This window comes from Nycticebus coucang, chromosome 17, assembly GCF_027406575.1.
Source record: "Nycticebus coucang isolate mNycCou1 chromosome 17, mNycCou1.pri, whole genome shotgun sequence".
NCBI classification, from domain to species: domain Eukaryota; kingdom Metazoa; phylum Chordata; class Mammalia; order Primates; family Lorisidae; genus Nycticebus; species Nycticebus coucang.
In genome coordinates this window covers 977,936-996,134 of record NC_069796.1, presented here as the reverse complement: position 1 = coordinate 996,134, position 18,199 = coordinate 977,936, and the positions used below count along the sequence as shown (strand labels likewise).

General features: G+C 37.2%; 1 protein-coding gene across 2 annotated transcripts in view; it reads left to right on the top strand.

Annotated features, from left to right (window-relative positions):
• The window catches only part of CHD1 (chromodomain helicase DNA binding protein 1), a 91,343-nt gene that overhangs the window by 57,867 nt on the left and 15,277 nt on the right, over positions 1-18,199 (top strand). For both annotated transcript variants that reach the window (XM_053566638.1, XM_053566637.1), the window contains exons 18-30: positions 1,814-1,885; positions 2,534-2,683; positions 3,631-3,779; positions 4,706-4,802; positions 4,890-4,985; positions 6,607-6,783; positions 11,698-11,858; positions 13,126-13,167; positions 14,358-14,488; positions 15,138-15,276; positions 15,479-15,629; positions 17,468-17,590; positions 17,919-18,044. In XM_053566638.1, the coding sequence (XP_053422613.1) occupies positions 1,814-1,885; positions 2,534-2,683; positions 3,631-3,779; positions 4,706-4,802; positions 4,890-4,985; positions 6,607-6,783; positions 11,698-11,858; positions 13,126-13,167; positions 14,358-14,488; positions 15,138-15,276; positions 15,479-15,629; positions 17,468-17,590; positions 17,919-18,044 (1,614 nt within the window). The remainder of the gene's footprint in view (positions 1-1,813; positions 1,886-2,533; positions 2,684-3,630; positions 3,780-4,705; positions 4,803-4,889; positions 4,986-6,606; positions 6,784-11,697; positions 11,859-13,125; positions 13,168-14,357; positions 14,489-15,137; positions 15,277-15,478; positions 15,630-17,467; positions 17,591-17,918; positions 18,045-18,199) is intronic.

Genomic DNA, 18,199 nt, shown 5'->3' with positions numbered 1-18,199 from the left:
TTATTTCATTTTTTATTTGATATTGTGTGTGTATATATTTTTGGGGGGAGTGGGAGACAGAGTCTCAATCTGTCACTCTGGGTAGAGTGCTGTGGCATCCCAGCTCACAGCAACCTCAAACTCTTGGGCTTAAGCGATTGTTCTGCCGCAGCCTCCCAAGTAGCTGGGTATCTGGCTATTTTTTGTTGTTATAGTTGTCATTGTTTGACAGGCCTGGGCTGGGTTTGAACCTGCCAACCTCAGTGAATGTGGCCCGGTGCCGCACTTTTTTTTTTTTTTTTTTTTTTTTTTTGAGATAGAGTCTCATTATGTCACCCTCAGTAGAGTGCCATGGTGTCACAGTTCACAGCAACCTCAAACTTTTTTGGGCTTAAGCAATTCTCTTGTCGCAGCCTCCCAAGTGGCCAGGACTATAGGCACCTGGCTTTTTTGTTGTTGTTGTTGTTGCAGTTGTCATTGTGGTTTAGCTGGCCCAGGCCAGTATCAAGCCCACCAGCCTCGGTGCATGTGGCTGGCACTGTAACCACTGTGCTACAGGTGCTGAGCCTGTTGGTTTGTTTTAAAAGGAATTAATTTGGCCCATATGGCCAACAAGAGGACAGTACAAGAGGGTTGACAAGCACCAGTGCTCTTCCCACCCCTCAACTGTGGGTCACTTCCCAGACAGCATTTTAGATTTTGTTTTAGGCCATCCCATAATAAATGACATACCTCTATTTTCTATAAATCTTTACTAATTATGATTTTTTTAGTGAAAAAGAACATTTTAAATTTTTTTCAATTTTGGACATCTTTGTCCTTTGTATAACAATTTAGACCATTTCACTTAAGCTAAATCACTTAGCATAAATTATTTAAAATGTTTCCTCATGTTTTCATTTTTAGAATTAAAATTTATGTAGTAGTAAAGGTTGAAAGATAAAAATATTAGTTGAATCCATCAGCTAAACGTGCAGATCACAGGAGACAAGTTATTTCTGGTCTGTTAGTAATCATACAGTAATTGCCATTTATGATTAGAGTGGAAATAACTAAAGCTTAATAAGCAATCAGTATATGTCAGGCACTGTGCTGAGAGTTTTCCTATCTCTCACTGAGTCCTCTCTCTAGTGGGGAGGAACTTTTTTTTTTCTTTGCTTATTTTACTGAGAAGGAAACTGACATAGAGAAAAAGTCTGTGGAAAAGAGGCTAATTAGTGAGTGAGCTGCTCAGATGGACCAGTTTTTAGCTAGCACCTGTGCTGCCCCACAGGTGGGCTTTCTCAGAGTGTGTTAGGTTAACTGGAGGCCTTCTGCTGAGCCCTTTCCCTAAGGTTTCCTTTATGTAGTAGGTCTGAGGTGGGGCTCAGTGATTTGTATATCTACACTCTCAGGAACACTAATGTTGTTCCAATATCCATACTGTACTTATTCAGTCTTTCAAAAAAAAAAATCACAAAACTATGGGTTATAATCTATTGATGGATCTGAGAATCAGTTTAATTTGTTGCACCAACATTATAAAAGCAAAATAGATTATAAAATTACGAGAATATCATATGATACGTTATTTCAGGAAACTTGTTTGGGGTGTTTGCAGTTGTTAACCTCTCTCTCACAGTGGGTCTCAGCCTTAGCTGAGTGCTGCTCTTGGGGAGCACAGCCTGGGGGGTCGGGGGCAGCACCCACACCCTCCTTGTCTCACAAGAACTTTCCTCTCAGAGAGTCTTGGCAAAGGACACATCAGACTTTGATAGTGCGTTTTGTGATTGATTTTAATTTTTTTTACATTTCATTTCCCTTATGTACAGTATTTTAATGTGTTTTTTTCTAGAGATTAGATGGATCAATAAAAGGAGAACTGAGGAAACAAGCTCTAGATCATTTTAATGCTGAGGGATCAGAGGTATGAACGCTTTTAACATTGTGTAAATAATTTTGCTTCAGTCTTTACATTATATTTTATGTTAGACATTTTTTGAGTATGTCCATTTGATTTTTATTTATTTATTTTTTTGAGACAGAGTCTTAACTTTGTTGCCCTCGGTAGAGTGCCGTGGTGCCACAGCGTACAGCAACCTCCAGCTCTTGGGCTTAGGCGATTCTCTTGCCTCAGTCTCCCAAGTAGCTGGGACTGCAAGCACCTGCCACAAGGCCCGGCTATTTTTTGTTGCTGTTTGGCCAGGGCTGGGTTTGAACCCGCCACCCTTAGTATGTGGGGCCAGCACCCTACTCACTGAGCCACAGGCGCCACCCTGCATTTTGTTTTTTAAAGAAAATTTACAGCTGTAATTGAAGCCTTATTTCTTTCCTGTTCCCTTTCTTTTTCACCACCAGAAGTAAACACTGTATTAAATTTGGTGTTTGTTATTGCCGTATTTCTATTTTGGAGTCTTATTGATTGGTTTTGCTTAGAGGTTTATATAATAGAATTAATATTGCCTGTAAGTTTAATTACTAAAGTGCTCTTTAAATTCAGAAAGTCAGTTGTATAATTATTTTTGAGTATTCAGTAAAAAGAATTAAAATTTTGCATATTGACAATTCCTTACAGGATTTCTGCTTTTTGCTTTCCACGAGAGCTGGAGGTCTAGGGATTAATTTAGCCTCTGCTGACACTGTTGTTATATTTGATTCTGATTGGAATCCACAGAATGATCTTCAGGCACAGGCTAGAGCTCATCGAATTGGGCAAAAAAAGCAGGTATTTTTAATTCGTTAATTTACTATTTTAGAATCTTTTAATATTCTCATGATTAATGTTTGGAAGTGATTTTAAAATCCTTTAGAAGAGAGACCAATATCATTGGGTCATTGGAAGATTGCTAGAACAGTCACTGCTGTTTAACAGTTAGGGTGCTAAGGAATCCGTTAGTTCACCAGAATCACCCAGAGCATCTGACAGAGCTGATGTGACTTGCCTGATAGGACCCTGTGCTCTTATTTTGATCCTATGTTCTCTTTGTAACTATAGAGTGTAATGTTTTTTCATTCAATATAAAAACTTTAAAATATTTGCTTATTTTAACTTTTGAAAGAGAATTTGAATAACTCAATGCTGCTTTTCTGTTAGCCTGTGTTTTGTCCACGTGCTCATAAGATTTACTGTCCATGTAATGAAAAACCAGTCTCACTTTATAGTCTCTGCACAGCTGTCTGGCATGGTTGTGACAGTGTACCCCCAAATGATGGTTCTTTTTTTATGTCATGACTTCTTCCTTGGCTTAGGGAATGGTTTGTAGAACTTTGTATTTATATAGATTGATGAAAACTATCAAGATTGAGGGATCCAGTTTGAGACTGCCAGAAGCTTACCATCCTCCCCTGGTTCTCCCCCACCCCCCCAGCTTAACTGCAATTTAAAAATTGCTGTTTTTCCTAAAGAATAACAGAAAAGCAATAAGCAAATAAAATCTCCTAACCAAAATGTAAGAAGAAAGGACATATTCTGAAATTGTTCTTTAAGTTCTTCTTAAATTGAAGAACTTCAGCTTTACACATAATGTTAGGTAGATTGTTGTGTCCATTTGTTTCCGAATAGTGAGAACTGCATGTTGGACGAGCGTCAGTCTGTGTGTCAGTGTCTGGGCACTTCAGGTCAGCAAAAAAAGTCCTTTTCCCGCAATGTGTTTCCTCGTGCGTATTTTACAGGTGAATATTTATCGTCTAGTTACAAAGGGATCAGTTGAAGAAGATATTCTTGAAAGGGCCAAAAAGAAGATGGTTTTAGATCATCTTGTGATTCAGAGGATGGACACAACTGGGAAGACAGTGCTGCACACGGGCTCTGCCCCATCAAGGTGGGCGGCTCTTCCATGAGGGGCTACTGGAGCACAGGGGTGCACTTTGTGAAGGGCTATTAGTAGATCATTGAAATAGCATATTAATGTTTGTTATACTTTTGAAGGCTTTGGTCTGATTTCTAGTTAGAAAAGATACATTCAGGGTGGCGCCTGTTGCTCAGTGAGTAGGGCGCCGGCCCCATATACCGAGGGTGGCGGGTTCAAACCCGGCCCCGGCCAAACTGCAACCAAAAAATAGCTGGGCGTTGTGGCGGGCGCCTGTAGTCCCAGCTACTCTGGAGGCTGAGGCAAGAGAATTGCATAAGCCCAAGAGTTAGAGGTTGCCGTGAGCTGTGTGAGGCCACGGCACTCTACCCGAGGGTGGTACAGTGAGACTCTGTCTCTACAAAAAAAAAAAAAGAAAAGATACATTCAGTACCTGGTTTTGCCTCTATAGATTGATGATTTTAAGGGAAATCTCTTTAATGTCTTGTGTTTAGAGTGCCTGAGTTTTTTTTTTAATTTTTTTTTAATTTTTATTTTTTTTGTAGAGACAGAGTCTCACTGTACCGCCCTTGGTAGAGTGCCGTGGCGTCACACGGCTCACAGCAACCTCTAAGTCTTGGGCTTACGCGATTCTCTTGCCTCAGCTTCCCGAGCAGCTGGGACTACAGGCGCCCGCCACAACGCCCGGCTATTTTTTGGTTGCAGTTTGGCCAGGGCTGGGTTTGAACCCGCCACCCTCGGTATATGGGGCCGGCGCCCTACTCACTGAGCCACAGGCGCCGCCCATAGAGTGCCTGAGTTTTTAAAGAGCTGCACTCATCTGACTTTCTCTTGTCACTGCTGAAAAGGTTACTAGGTCAGTTAATTAATAAATTTGCTATGTGAATGTTATTTAATTATTAATGTTAAGTATTTTTATTTGTTTTTCCTGTTTTTAGTTCTACTCCTTTTAATAAAGAAGAGTTATCAGCCATTTTAAAGTTTGGTGCTGAGGAACTTTTTAAGGAGCCTGAAGGTGAAGAACAAGAGCCCCAGGTGAGAGCACAAACTTCCCCCTGAGAAGTGAGTTGCCTGTGGACAGGAGACAGGATTCAGGTGTATTTAATTTTCTTCTAATTATAGGAAATGGATATAGATGAAATCTTGAAGAGGGCTGAAACCCATGAGAATGAACCAGGCCCTTTAACTGTGGGTGACGAATTGCTTTCCCAGTTCAAGGTAGATTTTTTTTTCTTTCTTTTTTCTTTATAATTATGTAACTTGAGATAGCTTATCATATAGTGCTTTGTTAATCTTTGAGTATCATCAGTAAGACAGTTTTTTTTATTAAAATTTGCGATTGTATGAAATTTATACTTCCTTGTTCAGACAAAAGTCACTTTAGAAGTTGCTCTGATCACAGGTGGGAGCATCTAGGGGAGTGCCTGGCAGATGACCCAGTTTCAGATACACATGTTCTCTTTGTTACGTACATTTCCTGGATAAAGGCTTTTAAGCTGACTTTCATTGCAACCAATTTTGATGTTAGATTATCTTAAGAATGATCTCCAAGAAACTCAGTCAGAGAAAGTCAGCAGTGAGGTACTATTTATTAATATTTTAAATGTCCTCTGGTGAGGGCTGAAGGGTTACAGGGAGTCAGGAGGCTCAGCGTACGTCAGCTGAGCCTGGTGTGAGTGGAGTGCCAGTTGATGAGGTTAAACGCTGCTTCTGTACTCCAGGTCGTGTTCTGTGACTGAGGTTTGTAAGGATTAATTCAATATGTCATTATTTCAACAAATGTTTACAGAGCCTCTGCAGTGTAGCACACACAGGGACACAGGTGAATAAAACTCTGATAATTTTAATGATATTTTCTGGCTACTTGGCGGAAGATAGACCCTGGCAGGGAACTGTAGGTTACACACCTTCAGTGACCCTCTTAAGAGATGGGGATTTCTGAAACTGGTTCTCACTCATTGGTCTAATTAATGCTTTTTCCTTAATTTGACTAATTGGTAATTAGAAAAAAACTGGTAACTAGGTTAAATGTAGGTTATTTTTACACCATTGAGTTGATAATTTGTATGCAAGTGGCTTTTAAGGCCATGATATTTGAATAACAAACAGGACAGAATAAATACTCTATTTTTTAGCTTGATTCCTTATGTAGAATAAACATAATTTTCTTGTCTTCAGTTTAGTTATCTACACATTTTAATGCATTGATGTTGATGATAAGATCTTATGAGTCCTTGCTGTATACCATATTCTGCACAGTACCTTCAGTGAGTTAGATCTTAGTTACTCCTCACAAAAGTTGTATGCTGTTGCTATACCTGTCTTTTGCTCTGAGGAAACTAGGGCTTAGGTCATATAAATCATTTATCAGAGATCTCAAAGAACTCCGGGTGTCTGCCATAACTCTTTAGGTCCTCTTTTTATGATCATAAAGATACTGTTAGGTTGTTCCACAGCACTCCCTAGATGAACTGTTGGTGGTTTGGGGATTCTCGCAGAAGGTTCTCTAACATACTAATAGTATAATTTAATTTTTGTTGTTCAGTTAACTGCCTCTATTTTTACTGCAGTGATAATTTTCTTGAGCAGTAGGGAAAAAGAACATCCTGCCTGGAGGAGCATTCTGAAACATGGTTTGGTTGGAGCAGCTCGCCCTACTAAGGGCGCAAGCCTGAACTGCTTGTCAGTTTGTCCCACCACAGCCCACTCACCACCCGCGGGTGCTGGGGTCTCACTGCATTGCAGCTCTTTCCTTCACCTTAAAAAAGGAAAACACAATTTAAAGATCAGTTTTTCTTACATTGCTGTAGTTATTCTATTAAATTCTGGAATTTGTCAGGTTGCCAACTTTTCAAATATGGATGAGGATGACATTGAGTTGGAACCTGAAAGAAACTCAAAGAATTGGGAGGAAATCATTCCAGAAGATCAAAGACGACGGTTGGAAGAAGAGGAGAGACAGAAGGAACTTGAAGAAATCTATATGCTTCCAAGAATGAGGAATTGTGCAAAACAGGTAACTCCTGATTTAAAAAATACTTCTGTAACATGAGAGTATCCACCCTGGATGTCGATTTTGTTTGTGTGAAGTGTTGGTCCGTAGATTTTTTCTGTAATGTCTTTGATCTAGTGTGTTTTGTGAAACAAGTTGAGAAATGTATCCTCTTCTTCTATTTCTGGGAATACTCGGTGTAGAGTTGGGATTCTTTCTTCCTTAAATGGGAGTGTTTGTCAGGGAGGCCATCTGGGCCTGGAGTTTTCTTTGCTAGGAAATTGTTAACTTCAGTTTCTTTTAGAGAAATGGAATTATTCAGGGTATCTATTCTTGAGTGAGTTTGATGGTTTTGTTCTTTTGAGGGTCCATTTTATCTCTGGTTGCATTTACTCGTGATACCCCTCCTTAAGCCTTTCATTGTCTGTGGGATATTTAATGATGCTCTTCTTGCATTCTTTTCTTTTTTTTTTTTTTTTAGAAACAGAGTCTCATTTGTAGAGTGGGTAGAGTGCCATTCCATCACAGCTCACGCAACCTCCAGCTCTTGGGCTTAGGCAATTCTCTTGCCTCAGCCTCCCGAGTAGCTGGGACTACAGGCGCCCGCCACAATGCCTGGCGCCCTACCCACTGAGCCACAGGCACCGCCCCCTTCTTTCATTCTTAATATTGATATATTTTTAGATCATTCTAGATAGAGGTTAATTTTATCTTTTCAAAGAATCAGCCTCTTCCCCAAAGAATCAACTTGATTTAATTGCCTTTTTTTTATTTTTTTCCATTTTCAATTTCATGGTCTTCTGGTCTTTTTTCTTCCTTTTTGTTTAATGTGCTCCTCTGTTTTTGGAGTTGAAATTTTTTTCTAATATTGTCATTTAGTGCTACAAATTATTCCTTAAGCACCACTTTTTCTACATCTTCCAAATATAGTGGGGTTTTATTTCTTTAATTTCAAAATATTTTATAATTTGTTTTGTGACTTCCTGCTTGACCCAAAAGAGTTTTAACAAATGTTTTAAATATTTCAGAGATTTTCAAGTATCTTTATTGATTGTTAGCTTAATTCTGTCATGGTCAGAGAGCATGCTTTGTGTAATTGGAATTTTTAAAAATTAATGAGATTTATTTTGTGACTTGAACAGATACCAAATTTTAAAATAACAGTACCAATGCCATGCCATGCCATGTTATATTGTATCCTTTGCATAAAGGGGAAAACACCCTAATATTAGATTCCTTTCTCCATTAACTTTTACTTTTTAGAATGTTGCATTACAAGGTTATCTGTCTTGTTTACTGAGTTTTTGATGCCTTGTAAATTTTTTTTTGTAGAGACAGAGTTTCACTTTATTGCCCTCGGTAGAGTGCCGTGGCGTCACACAGCTCACAGCAACCTCCAACTCCTGGGCTTAGGTGATTCTCCTGCCTCAGCCTCCCGAGTAGCTGGGACTACAGGTGCCCGCCAAAACACCTGGCTATTTTTTTATGTTGTTGCAGTTTGGCCGGGGCTGGGTTTGAACCCGCCACCCTTGGTATATGGGGCCGGCGCCCTGCTCACTGAGCCACAGGCGCCGCCCGCCTTGTAAATATTTTGAGCATGAGGCAAGTGAGGGACTTGGCTCATTCTACTCTCTGTTCTACTCCTGTTCCCTAAGGGCAGAGTTCTTGTCTCTTCTTTTCCTACACCCAGGTTAAGTTTTCTCCTGTGCCCTCAGTTCAGCAGGTCAGAAGGGTCTGGCCAGGCTTCATCTCTGTTCTCACAGAGTTACCTGTTTGCTCCCTTGTTGAGGTTTGTACTGTGGGGGAAATTTTTCTCAGTCCTCTGCCATGTTTCTAGTCTTTCCCGTGAACACCTTGTGCGGGTGTATGGAGAAGACCTGAGCCTGGGTGCAGGTCTTTCCTGTGTCTCAGCTCCCAGGGTCCAGTGGTCTCTCCTTAGCTGACACTAAGCTTTAAGCAGTTTTAGCTGACTCCCTCTTACCTGTTTTACGGCACCTGATAACTGCCACCTGTGCTTTTCACAAGCGAGCCACTGTTGAAGTCCCATCTCTTCTTGTAAGTTTCTGTCTTTCCTAATAGATGACCAGTTGCCCTGTGATGTTAGGGTTTTGTAGATTAGATTTGGGATGGGGGGCAGCACCAGCTTCCTACATGACAGGCTGAATTGTAGCCACACATTTTTGCCTGAAAGCGACTATATATGCTATTTTGTTTGTGTTTATTTCTGCAAACCCAAAGTGATCAGAAATATTTTACATCATGTGAAATGATAAGAAAAGGTTAGAATTAAGATCTGAATGCTGTTCTTGACTTGAGTTAGCTTTCAGCATATTGGGGTTTCAGGCTATGTACTGAGGCTTTGGAAAAGTTCCAGAGTCTTGCAGAATATGTTTTGATGTATCACATTACAATAATGGGTGTTACAAATAGGTCTTCATGTGCAACTGGCATTTTTTCTTTCAACTATCTAATCAGTCTAGTTAGGATAACAAGTGGATACGAAGGAGAACAGAAAAAAGGGCAAGTAATTAATCTGTCCAACCAGAAATAAGAGTAGTAATGGTATTATTGCAATAGACATTATTCCAATTTTTTTTTTTTTTTTTGTAGAGACAGAGTTTCACTTTATGGCCCTTGGTAGAGTGCCGTGGCATCACACAGCTCACAGCAACCTCCAGCTCCTGGGCTTAAGCGATTCCCTTGCCTCAGCCTCCCGAGTAGCTGGGACTACAGGTGCCCGCCACAGCACCCAGCTATTTTTTTGTTGCAGTTTGGCCGGGGCTGGGTTTGAACCCGCCACCCTCGGCATATGGGGCCGGCGCCCTACTCACTGAGCCACAGGCGCCGCCCTTATTCCAATTTTTTAAATGTGAATCATTTGCCAGATTAAATTGGAGTCTTTTTTTTTTTTTTTTTTAGCGATGGAGTCTCATTTTATTGCCCTTGGTAGAGTGCTGTGGCATCACAGCTCACAGCAACCTCCAACTCCTGGGCTTAGGTGATTCTCTTGCCTCAGCTTCCCGAATAGCTGGGACTATAGGCTCCTGCCACAACGCCTAGCTACTATTTTGTTGCAGTTTGGCCGGGGTTGGGTTTGAACCCACCACCCTTGGTATATGGGGCCAGCACCCTACTCACTGAGTCACAGGCACCGCCCTAGCATGTTATTTTTATTTTAAAAAATTATGAGTGAGGTAGTGCAATTTTGTATTATATTTGCATCATTTGATGAATTGCTTGTCTATTTATACTTTTACAAAAGGATAATGGTCATTTTCTTCTTGTTTTATAAGATTGCTTTAATTAGTAAGGCTACTAATAAACTTTATTAACATGCTGTATTTTTCTATTTACTTTTTAGTTATATTTATGTATTTTTTTCTCAGCAATTGCTGCAGTTAATTTTTGAGTACCAATAATATATGTAAGTGTCAAATGATCACATTTTTATAACCTATCCTTAAATACACCTATAATTCTATATCAAAGTTAATTTGGAGAAATAATAGTTACACAATTGGCCCCGGAACTTAGGCACATGCAGACCCAGGTACACATATTCTGTTGAAGAGGAAGTTTTTTCCCTTTTCAGACTGTTTCAAGCTCACTTTGGGTGAAGTTCATGTCTGCAATCTCTGGTTTTACATAGCCTTGCAATTAAACAGTAGATTCTAAATAAATAAGGGTAGCACAGTGATTGAAAATACGGATTTTTGTTTCAATTCTGTCACTTGGTGTGACCCCTTCTAGAGCTTTTTGGGGTTTTTTATTTTTTAATATTCAGATTTTATCTGTTTAAATTAGCTCTTGGTTGCTAATCAAAACCAAGCTGGAGTAATTATTTGGATTTTAAAACAGTGAAATAGAACAGTAAAGTGAAGCCATTCTTTTTTTGGTAGGTGCAAACTTTAGATCATACATGAAATATTTTACTGAATTTTGATGCTGTTTTTTAACTTGAAGTTTATTTATTTTAATTGATAATTATTTCGGAAGTAGAGAATGAATTCAGAAAAAAAATATTAGTGGCTTTCTAGAAATTTAGAAAGCGTAAATCATGCTTTCTAGAAATCTTTAATATTCATTTAAGAATTACTGGGAAATTATGTCTATGAAATATTATAATTGAGCATCAGCAAAGGATTAAAGTTCAAACTACTGGGTAGATTTAAAAAATCTGTTGAATAGCTGTAGTTTTTTTTTCCCCTTATGTACTATAATATCCTAGGCTTTTATGGCTTTACTTTTTAATTTTTATTGGCTTGAATATATTAACAAAGTTCAAGAAAAGAAAAACTTTGCTATGTTTCTTTTCTGGTCATTATTATTATTCTTTTAATTTTACGATTCTTCCTGAAAACAGTTTTGTCGTATACAGGAGGCGATTGTTAAAATATGACCCACTCGAGATATCAACTATTGCAGTAATGACAGTGGAAAATGCAGGGCACCGATACTGGACCACAGGAGCCATGTCTCTCCTCCAGACCACCTCTGCCTCTACCCGTCATTCTGTGTTTTACTTTTTTTTTTTTTTTTTTTAACATATACATGTGTTTATTAGGTTTTCACTTTTTGCCTTCACAAAATTAAAAGGGCTTAAAATTTAATAACAATAACAACGTTTAAGATAAGGACTAGAAACAAAAACCTCATAAAGAACAAAGATAAATACATTCAGAAAAGAAATCAGATGATTGCTGCATCCAAATATTAAGCAATAATAATAATGCAAAGAAAGTAACATTCACATTGTCAGATAAGAGTATGTCTATTATAGAATTCTTTGACTCTGAGGTTCAGTATGGAGTTTTATGTGTTCTTGATACGTTGAATAGCATTTTAAAAATACAGTGTTTATGCTTGCTTTTCCTTGCTGTTAAGATAAACGCCCTTTTTAAACTGAGCTTTGGGCACACGTTTGTTTTCCAAACGCAGATTAGCTTCAATGGAAGTGAGGGGAGGCGCAGCAGAAGCAGAAGGTGCTCCGGGTCCGACAGTGACTCTGCCTCAGAGAGAAGGAGGCCCAAGAAGCGTGGACGACCACGGACCATCCCGCGGGAGAATATTAAAGGATTTAGTGATGCCGAAATTAGGCGGTAAGGCCACATAAGACCATCTTGCTTCAACGTGGTTTTGTTAGAGGGTAAAACTAAAATGTAAAATTCCGTTATTTTCAAAAGTTAATTTGAAGGTTTAGAGGAGGTAAATATATGATTTGAGTAGGAATTGGGTGGTGTTGGTTTTGGATATTAATTATATCCGTGAAAAAAAAAAAAAAAAGTTTTTTTTTGCATGTTATTTATCTCATGGATAAACTGTTTACTGAATTTTTTTATTTTTGTGGTTTATTGTAGTGGTCCTTTTGAATAATGAAAGTATATTTTATACATTAGATTTTTTAAATTAAAAATTCTCATTGTATTTATGACTCCCAACATTATTAATCTTTTGTGGTAATAATTTAGTTGTATGTTTTTCTAGTTTCTTAACAATGAGGTGATTTCCTTTTTGAAAGTAACCATGTTAAAGGCATTTCTGATAGGTCCAAGGTAGGAATTGAGGTGAGGTATGGTTGATGGTGCAGGATAAATTGTAGCTTCGACATATGTTTATTTATACACCTGTTTCTTCAAGGGGGAATGGGGTGACAAACAGCTTTACTTTTATTTGTATAATAGTTTTGCATGTGAAATTATAAAAACATTTTTTTATTTTTGTATTTCTAGTTTATTGTTTCTTTCAATCCATTGTAACTCTTTTCTTTTCAATCATAGACCTGACAAAGTTCTTCCTCATTCTTTCTACCAGAAAACTAAACACATTATTAGCTTTTCTAAGGGTACTTTTATGACCACTGGACTGTCTGTCTTTAGTTGAAGAAGCATTTCAACTTCTGCTTTTCCTGGATTCTTTTCCTCATCCGCCAACTACTTAAGTAAAACCATCATTTTCCATTGTTGGTATAATTAATACCATATATCTGAATTAAAGTCATTCAGGCAACTTTTATCAGCACTTAGAATGTGAGGAGTTATTGTACAATTGATAAATATTCTGGAGACTCTTCTCGAGGGAGCTTTGAACCTCTTTTTGCCTTGTGAAAATAATAAAGTAATTTCTAAAATTAAATTTAGCTTCTATTGTTTTATTTATATTGATTCCAAAACATCGTTCTGAGTGTTAAATTATGTCCTGTCTTAGTATATCTTCATGTTTTTTGTTTGTGGTATAATTTATTCATTCTTGTTAGTTACAATGCTCTGAATTTTTGCACTAACATATTTTCTTCTATATACATTGTTAATATATTTTTTTAATGGCTGGTGAAGCATACATTTAAACCAAACAATTATTTTCTGGTAGGTTTATCAAGAGCTATAAGAAATTTGGTGGCCCTCTAGAAAGGTAAATACATTTTCATTCTCTGAATTATGGAACGCGTCAAATGGTTTCAGCTTTACTTATTTATTTGTACCAGCATTCAACTTAGCTGCTTTGTTAAATTTGCTTTTAACAAGTTCTTACAAAATGAATCTGTAGCAAGCAAATACCAAGATTTTTTTAAAAATGTTTTTATGTGATCCTTAATTGTTTCCAGTCTTTAAAATTGTCTTAACCTATAATTAAAGTTGTTTATAAAAAAGTTGCATTTTTATGACCTTCATAAGGTACTTTACACAATCTTTTTTATCATTTTTTATTGATAGCTTTTAAAGTGGCAGAACAGATTTACCCGTAGAGGCCTAGTTGCTAACCTAGCCTTCTGGCAAGTTCTGTGTTCCCTAACTAGGGAGATTTTCTTAATTTCTCTAATTATATCCTCTTTATTATACAGACTGTATTATAATTGAAATTGCTACCAACAATTTTTTGTAGTACCAGTTCATCTTAATTAGTAGTGATTTGAATATTGTTGTTGTCTAAATATGGAATGGCAAAAGTCATTAATTAGTTCTGTTTTTTCTCTAAAAATATCCCCTTAAGGTAGACATATTTTCTGTTTTGTTTGGAGATAACTTGCTTAAAATACAATGAAATACTTGCATTTTTTTTTTTAGATGATGGAAAAATGGCTTGAATGTTCATCATTCTTCATATCTATTTCATCCACGGTGAAAAACTATAGGACTTAACCCTTATCCCCCCCACACCTTTTTTTTTTTTTTTTTTTTTGCAGTTTTTGGCCCGGGCTGTGTTTGAACCCATCACCTCTGGTATATGGGGCTGGCGCCCTACTCCTTTGAGCCACAGGCGCTGCCCCTTACCCTTTTTTTTCTTTTTTTTTTTTCATAGTTATAAAGTCTTACAAAGTCCTTTTGAACTTCTTAAAATTTGGTCAGTTGTGAAAAGCTTTGACAGAATTGCTATATAAACTTTTAATTTGTTCTGTAATGAATTAGTTAAATTTATTATTATCCTTGACAGTGTAAATGAATTGTTTCCCTGGTTTTCACAAGTTTCATGCCATTTATACGAACTAGAATTTATATAGCATGCAGTAGTGTGACATTTAGATCTTAAAATAGAGTGAAACTTAATTTTATCTTAAATGGCACTGCTTTATTTGACATGTTTACCTGTTTACCTTATTACAGATTAGATGCAATTGCTCGAGATGCTGAGTTGGTTGATAAGTCAGAAACAGACCTGAGACGATTAGGAGAATTGGTACACAATGGTTGTATTAAAGCTTTAAAGGATAATTCTTCAGGAACAGAACGAACAGGTAACATTGAAATGAGAGTGATTTAAAGAGAAGTTTTAAATGTGCTTTTGTTGAGTTTAGTATTTTATCTTAAGTTACATAACTATCAAAAGATGCTTTATAAAACAAAGGCCATTCTGGATAGTAGGAAATAGAGAACCAAATTACAGTTTTTAAAACAGTATAATGTGTCCCTTACAGCCACTGGTATATTCTGGCTGGGATGTAAGATCAGGAATTATTATTGTTTGTGTGTGTGTGTTTTTTTTTTTAGTACAGATGACCAGGGAAAGATAGTGTAAATATATACATGTAAAATTGATTTGGGAGATACTTACTATGCTTATTTTTTTAATTCACCTACCTGAACAAAAATAATCAGATGTACTAAAAATTCATGCTAGAACTCTTACTAAGTGGCTGGCAGTGCTAATAGATTGATGCATTTTGTGGTTGTTAAAGCAGTTACATGGAGCACATCCTGTGAAGCCACATGTGCTAAGTGATGACCACTAGAGTCTGTGCAGTGAGATTCATGACTTGCCAGCAAGCTCTTCCTTGATAATGTAAACAAAGAATACTAATTAATTTAGAATATGTTGCTTTGTGTTTTGTAGAATTACGTTTTATACTTTGTTCATACTTTTTTTTTTTTTTAAATAAAATTAAGGTGGTAGACTTGGAAAAGTGAAGGGTCCAACATTCCGCATATCAGGAGTACAGGTGAACGCCAAGTTAGTCATTGCCCATGAAGACGAATTGATACCTTTGCACAAATCCATTCCTTCAGACCCAGAAGAAAGAAAGCAGTGAGTGATATTCTTCGTAAAATTTTTGTTGTTCAGTAATTACAATATGAATGAAATTATTATGGTGTTATTGGCTAGTTTTGAATAAATTTTTTTAAAAAATATAAAGCATAGTATTTTGAAGTTCTAATGACTCATGTTTTTCAAAATTTTTAAAGACGATATTTATAAACCTGACAGCAGTTATTAACTTCAATGGCAGGTATACTATTCCATGTCACACAAAACCAGCTCATTTTGATATAGACTGGGGCAAAGAAGATGACTCTAATTTGCTAATTGGTATCTATGAATATGGATATGGAAGCTGGGAAATGATTAAAATGGATCCTGACCTCAGTCTGACACACAAGGTACTCTTCTGTTTCTCAATTCTCTTGACCATTAATTTTGAATTAATTTATTCTAATCTTCACTTTTAAATTATGTTGGATAAACATAACTGGTAATCAGGAGACCAAGGCCCTAGCTAGCTTTATAATGTTGGCTTTTTTTTTTTTTTTTTTTTTTTTGAGACAGGGTCTCACTTTGTAGCCCTTGGTAGAGTACCCTGGCATCACAGCTCACAGCAACCTCCAACTCTTGGGTTCAAGTGATTCTCTCACCTCAGCCTCCCAAGTAGCTGGGACTACAGGCGCTCATTGCAAGGCCGGGCTGTTTTTAGAGACAGGAAACAGGCTCAGGCTGGTCTCGAAACTCTCGAAATACACTGCTGCTGAGAGTCCACCCACCTTGGCCTGCCAGAGTGCCGGGATTATAGGCATGAGCCCCCATGCCCGGCCCGATGTTGGCTTCTTTATAAGCTGCTTTTCACAAACTTTATAAGCTACTTTTTATGACTGATTGAATTTGAATGATACCTGAAAATTTGCCTTAAACTCTGAAATCATGTTATTTAAGCCATTAGGTGTTATTTTTCATTGGATTATTTAGGTATCATTCCATCATTAACTTTTTAAATATTTTTATTGATACATAATATACATATGTATTTTTAGGTACATCTGATAAGTTGATACATTCATATACTGTGTAAAGATCAAAACAGGTAACTGAGATATCCTTCACCTTAAACATTCATCTTTTCTTTACTCTGGGAACATTTGAATTATTCCCTTACAACTAAATGAGTGACAGACCATTGTTATGTTGTGTCACTTATCATACTGACTGTGTGAGAGGCGATTGCTGACCCAACCGCCCTGTTGACCTCTGCACACTGGGCTTGTCTGTGCTGGGTGCTCTTTGTCTCACTCTTCACTCAGGAAAGGACAGAACAGAACTCTGAAAATTTTTTATAATTTTTTAACATCACCATTTGGTATTTTTGGTTATTTCCTTCACCTACAGTGGAAAACACTAGAATTTCCTTACTATCTTGCATTGTTACCTTTTCACTGACACACAAGAACCTCTAGATGTGAGCGCTTTGTGCTGTGTTGATGTGAAGGAGGCACTGAAGGAGCCCAGTGTCCCAGGGGGAGCGTCCTTCAGCGTCTGCCGGGGGGCTCCTTCTAGAAGCGTGATTGTGTGCTAGGAATGTTTGTATGTGTTGTAGGTAAATACACTGCTGCTGAGAGTGCAAAAGGAATTTAAGCATAATGTAATGTCTGAAAACACTTGATGCAGTTTTGTATATTTGGAAAAAATTTGTAAATTTACGTTTTCTGTTTTCATTTTGAGAGGAAATAACACGAGGGATTTTGAAGTATATTTACATAGAATTCATTTCCAGCTTGATAAAATCTTTAAACTCTGGCATACTATAAGAAATATGTTTTACATTGAATTTTTTTTTTTTTTTTTTTGAGACAGTGTCTCACTTTGTAGCCTTCCATAGAGTGCTGTGGCGTTACAGCTCACAGCAACCTCAAACTCTTGGGCTTAAGCAGTTGTTAAGTAGCTGGGAATTCAGGTGCCCACCACAATGCCTGGCTATTTTTAGAGATGAGGTCTCGCTCTGGCTCAGGCTGGTCTCAAGCCTGTGAGCTCAGGCAATCCACCCATCTCGGCCTCCCAAGTGCTAGGATTACAGGCGTGAGCCACCGTGCCCAGCCTCATTGAATTATTTCTAAATACTAAGAATTATAATTTGTTAGTGAATTAATATTTTGAAAAGTGGTCAAGAATTTTTTTGTCCAATAAATTTCTCATTTATTAAAGATAACCTAAAAATAAATTGCCTTTTCAGATTCTTCCAGATGACCCTGATAAAAAGCCACAAGCAAAGCAGTTGCAGACACGTGCAGACTACCTCATCAAATTGCTCAGTAGAGGCCTCGCAAAAAAAGAAGCTCTGAGGCTTTCTGGTGCAGTAAGTTAAAATTCAAATGCTTTAGGGCAGTTTACTTTTCAGTAAGATAAATCTAGTTTACTTGACCATGCTGGACATTGTAGTCAATATGAAGTTATATAAGTATATTTTCCTGTAATTTATTAGTTTTATTTGACTATGTTACCATATTAAAATTTTACCTTAAATTATCTCAGCACACATGTCTAAAGCTCGTGAATCATTCCTTTCAGAAGTAGGATCCTATTTTTTCTGGTTTTGGCGAAGGAGAGAGAAAACTAATTTAGAATTCTTTTTGGGAGATCAAATAAAGACCATGGAATTGATTCAAATAAAAAATTATTTTTAGGGAGGTTCAAAGAAGAAAAAAGCAACAGCTAAGAAGAATAAAGCAATGAAATCTATAAAAGTAAAAGAGGAAATGAAGAGTGATTCTTCTCTGCCTTCAGACAAGTCCGATGAAGATGATGATAAGGTAGAAATGTATTTCAGAACAGCAACCTTTTCTATGGCGTGTTTTTATGTACTTTACATTTAAACTAAGGCCCAACTTTTTCACTTTTATGTACTCAAGTTTTTTTGTTTGTTTTGTTGATAACATAGTCTTACTCACAGAGTAGAATCCTGCCT